Source organism: Alternaria rosae, assembly GCF_020736505.1.
Source record: "Alternaria rosae strain MPI-PUGE-AT-0040 chromosome Unknown BKA58scaffold_10, whole genome shotgun sequence".
NCBI classification, from domain to species: Eukaryota; Fungi; Ascomycota; class Dothideomycetes; order Pleosporales; family Pleosporaceae; genus Alternaria; species Alternaria rosae.
Window position 1 is genome coordinate 2158 of NW_025763579.1, and position 4764 is coordinate 6921.

The 4764-nt window shown below is 51.5% G+C and overlaps 2 protein-coding genes across 2 annotated transcripts; one reads left to right on the plus strand and one right to left on the minus strand.

Moving 5' to 3' along the window:
* The first annotated feature begins 1420 nt into the window (after window positions 1-1420).
* On the plus strand, window positions 1421-2710 carry BKA58DRAFT_36729 (uncharacterized protein). Its single transcript, XM_046168907.1, has 2 exons — window positions 1421-2077; window positions 2168-2710. Exons 1-2 carry the CDS (start codon window positions 1849-1851, stop codon window positions 2638-2640), a joined length of 702 nt encoding a protein of 233 aa, XP_046021037.1. The 5' UTR covers window positions 1421-1848; the 3' UTR covers window positions 2641-2710.
* BKA58DRAFT_36730 (uncharacterized protein) lies at window positions 2711-3790 on the minus strand. Its single transcript, XM_046168908.1, has one exon. The coding sequence runs from the start codon at window positions 3525-3527 to the stop codon at window positions 2781-2783; it is 747 nt and encodes a 248-aa protein (XP_046021038.1). The 5' UTR covers window positions 3528-3790; the 3' UTR covers window positions 2711-2780.
* Between the last annotated feature and the right edge of the window lie 974 nt (window positions 3791-4764).

A 4764-nucleotide genomic window follows, 5' to 3' on the forward strand; every position in this document is an offset into this window, starting at 1 on the left:
TTCTTCTTTAACACAAAACTTCTATTAAGTCTTTTGAGAACAAGATCACTTCGTCAAAATGTCTACACAAAACATTATGATCGAGCAGACCGGAGGCGAGATTCTTGCAGAAGAGCAGGTAGCCCGCCTTACAAAGCTACCTGCACTACAGCAGACCTATAATAATCTTAACAGCGGCATTGTTAAGGTCTTTACTAGTGTAAATTTTGGTAGCGCTAGTTTCACGATTAATACTAAAGACTATGCGAGCGGCTAGCGTTACAGACTCTTGGCGGAGAATTACAACAAGGCCTGTTAGGTTACGTGGAACCTACTATTGGGTACAGTAATGACAATGATCGAACTCGACAAAACCCCTAAGAAGAACCAGCCCGTCGCCGATCCTTGTGGTTGTGGTTGTACCGTTGGGTTGGTAGGTACTGGCAAGACGGAAGTAGTTGACCTAACCTGAGTATGGATGACTACTTGCGTGAAAGGATTCTGGTGGCGAGAAGTGGATCTATTGATAGGGGCTGTCGAGCTTTTTGACGTTTCTATTAGTAAATTAATTGGAATCTAAACATACAACTGTCAAACTATATTCTTAAGCGAGTAGGCGCTAGAGGTTCTCTATTCATTTAATTTCTAGTGGATGAACAACCGAATTATTTCTGCGCGTTGGCACACACTTCTTAACTAACAAACGATTACTTTTTTCGAGCATGCTAATGGCACTGGGTACGAGTTTAACAACATCTGGGCATAGAGAAAAACTAAGGAGGCCTATAACCTCTATGTTGTTAACTACGGCAACAATCTTAGTGCATTTTTGTGGACCTCGGTTAGCCCTGTTAAGGAAAAGATCGAACCTATTACTATCCGCCACAATTATTTAACCTGCTTAATGCTCTATAATAAAAAGAAAGGCGTGAACTATAGCACTTAGGCGCAGCTAAGCAAGATCGCGCTTATGGAACCTGCAACTTAAGAACTTACGATTGAAAGCACTAATGTAATAGCTACCTTAGTTAAAGCCTGTCTGCAAAGCACTGTTGGATCTGGCTGCGAGAAGAAAGAATTCTACGATGTCTAATGGACACTTTCTGTCTCACACTCCTGGGATGACGCTTCCGCCAAAAGCAAAACATACACGCACGCTGAAGCCCTGACCTTTGAAGAGCTACTCCACATCTCTCTACGTTCTAGGTACATCGCTAAGCTCTACGTACTGGACTGAAAGCTAGTCTACGAGGAGTACAAGACTAAGGCCACGCGCTGGTATAAACAGCGCATAATAGGTTGTGTGCAAGATGGCAATCTGTACAAGCGAGATGAGACGGTTACGGTGCATGTGAATGGGACGCTTCTCTATTCGCCTGAGATGATCTGGCATGAGACTAAGCTTGATAGGTAGAGGTTGAGTGGTGCGATGGCGAGGGCGAGGGCGAGGGCGAGAGGGAACGATGTAGTGCATACATGAGAATAGTTTAATTCCAGTTCGCAAAGGAATAGAATACAGACGAGGCTACTTTGTAACAACTTCAATACAATCTTCGGTGCTGAGACTCCATGTGCTTTTGCTACCTTGGTGTTGGTTCTTTGGCCTGCTGCGAAGGTCGTCCTAACATGATCTGGTGTTAGCGCATCATAGGCGCGCAATCAGCAAGGGTTCTTCAGCTGAACATCGTATCTGGGCCATGCTGGCAGCCATTCTGCCCCGCGTTTGCCCTCTTCCTCAGCGGACGGCGAGATCAACGTCGACTTCGGGGCTCACAGTAACGGCATCTTGTATCGCACTCAAACCGCATCGCGATCGCGCGACATACGTACGACGACTCCTGCTTCGCGTGCTATCATCACACTTTAGCGATGTACGATACTCCACCTCCGCTCCCTCCCCGGCCTCAGCAGCGGGCGCCTCCGCCATCAGGTTGGACCGAACACATGTTCTACACGAACGGGGCGCCGACGCCCGCGTTCGAAGCGTTGATGAAGCAGTTTTTTGCGAAGCTCGATCCCAGAGGCACCGGGTACATAACTCCGGAAGCCTTTTCGAGCTTCGCGGAGGTATCGCGCTGCCCGGACTCAGACAACATCTGTAAGTCCTCGGCTGCCCTCTGGGGTGGCGCTCACTGAAGGGTCGGTTGCGCAAGAACGACTACTGATCGTACTGCGTTTTGACAAACAGGGAAGAGAAGTCTCACCTATGGTGGCATGTTTGCAAAGGAGGATATGGCCGACTTTGAGTTCAAGAACGTGATGGAAGGCTTCTTCTTCGATCACAAGGTCGTGACGCGCAACCCGGGCGCGCCGCAGCTACCGTACGGCGGGATGCCTCTCCTCAGCTTAGCCGGATTTACAGACTGGATTGGTTTCAGCTGTGCGGCGCATCCAGACGGCGTATTTGTGGTTCCTGGATTGAACAATGCGCTGCGGGTGTACAACATCTGGCCGGAGCGTGGGCCCTTGCCGCGATACGTCTTTCCTCCGAGTCGGCCAATTGAGGTACAACAACGCATGGATCAAGCGACACAGCGTTGTAATGCGAACGCGCAGGAAAAGCTTCGGGCGAACCGGGCAGGGCTTGAGCTCAAATGGGAGGGCCAGCAGCATGCTGTCGATCTGACCAGCGATTTTTATCGAGTCTATCGGTACTATTGAGATTGTAACGCCAACATGCGTGGTATGTTTCTTCCCTTTGCCCTTTCAGCTCCTTCATCTTGTACCTCAGTACCTCCGCGATGCAGACGCATAGCAGATCAATGACATCCATCCTTGTTCTACACCGAGCATTTGCATTCCTACCGCGTAGCGGCTAGCTCCGACGGCGGCACGTGCGGCGATGGGAGTTCCTGTGACCAAGTCGGGGCATTGTTGTATGGCTTTGTATCGCCGTCAACAGCGTGATGCGCGACCGTAACACCAGGTGGCTTCTCGTACTGCTGGGCTTCAGCTTCGGGCTGATAACTCATTCTGGTATTCATGTCTTTCATCTTGCGATGATTACGGTAGAATACGTATGCCGCTACTGCAACAAGCAGTGCGCCCACCGCGACACCAGCACCAATACCAGCCTTTGCGCCAGCCGATAAGCCGCCGCTGTTATCTGCACCTGTCGCGGTGGTATCGATCGGCCCTGTGGGTGTCGGTGTCGATGGTGCCGAAGGTACTGTACTAGCGGGGCTTGAGATCGGGGTCGTGGATGGTGTCGGTGTTGGCGTTGATGAAGACGAAGTCTCGGTGTTCAACGCTACCGTCGAAGACAATGCGAATATCGATGCAGCTTGGGAAGAGGTGGCGGAGGTAACGCCTATCGTGGCACCTCCAATGTTCCCGGCGCCCGCTTCCTCCATCGAAAGTATGCACCCTGCGGGGATAGACCAGTCATCGAATCGTCGGGATAGGTAGATTGGCGACCATGGTTCCGTTCCGTTCTGGTCAATCACTATGTTGAAGGCTTCATTGCAAATTAGCGGAGCTACGATGATGAGAGAGGCTGTGGTGCATCTTACTCTCTTCCTGCCCTGCTTCGATGTCGCCTCGTTCATAGCATTGGATCACGAGTGTATTAGCAAAGGTCGACCACCAGGATACGTCCACCACATCATCGACGTTCAATACAACGTGGTGCTCCTCGCGCGGATAGTTGAAAGCGCCTGACATATTCGAACGCTTTCGGCGGCGGAAGGTAAACGAAGAGAGGAGATAGAGAAAGTGAGAAGTTACACGGAGCAACGGAAAGGTGGTTGTTCACAAGTGCGGCTGCAGCAGCAACTTTGAAGAAGCCAGCAATTCGCCTATCTCTATCTCGCATGTTCCTAGCTGTATTGCCAGCAAGTCTTTTGCAGCCTCGATCAATAGCGCGCGAATCCCAAGGCGAAGTGGCGTAAGGCTGAGAACGCCGTGCAGCGAAATGGCCCCCAATCAGTACACTAACTGATTTGGAAGCGAATTCTTTTTTCAGGACGACGAATGGAGATGAACGCCATGTTGGAATCACAGGGATTCGGCATGCGATGTTCTATCGCTGCCATAATGCGGAGTGGATCCACGATGCAGCACGATGCGGAACATCATGCCGCGGGCCTGGGCACGCTGATAGAAGTCGGGGCGATGTCGTGCATCTGCACGGTGGCAGACGCCATTGATCTAGGAATCTGAGATCTGTCAGATTGTAGGTTCAGATACGTCGGCGCAATTGCGGTTTTGGGACGTCTGTTGTTGAGGGAAGCCTGAAATTGCTTCTGCGAGGCTGAGCGGCAGCCGAAAACGCGGGTGGTAGCCACCTCACATGGGCTGCGCCATATATTTGGCATCGTCGCTGATTGGCAGTGTCGGGAAGCACAGCGACCCAGACAAGGCTTTTGGGCTTCGCGCTCGAGCTACAATCTTCTTGAGAGATACCTTGGGTATGCGCATTGGGGGAATTGGGGAGTCGGAAACAGTGGTTGGCCAGAGCTGCTGTGGCTTCGTCTGGGGTTCAGACAAGCCTTTGGAGACGAGTCAGAGACGATCCCAGTCCGGCTGAATACACTTTCCGCCTTCATTTTCTAGTCGCAACCTTCAGAGCTGTGCAAGCGGGGCAATCGAACGGAAGAGTATACGGTAATACTATAACCACAAAAATGGTCAAGAGACCCTGCGAACGCAGCACGCAATACTAGCGCCCGGAGCGCCCAGAGCGCACGCCTACGAGAACTGCGCCGGTACCTGCGGCGAAGAGTGAACCTGCGACGTCGTAGCCTCGCTGTACGGCCTCTCGTATCCATTGCTTCCGTGAGGCGC

Bases quoted from the DNA above. Each gene is read 5' to 3' on its own strand.
- BKA58DRAFT_36730 (XM_046168908.1), bottom strand. From the start codon at position 3,527: ATGAACGAGGCGACATCGAAGCAGGGCAGGAAGAGAGTAAGATGCACC.
- BKA58DRAFT_36729 (XM_046168907.1), top strand. From the start codon at position 1,849: ATGTACGATACTCCACCTCCGCTCCCTCCCCGGCCTCAGCAGCGGGCG. The intron at 2,078-2,167 runs GTAAGTCCTCGG...TTTGACAAACAG, and splicing joins CCCGGACTCAGACAACATCT to GGAAGAGAAGTCTCACCTAT.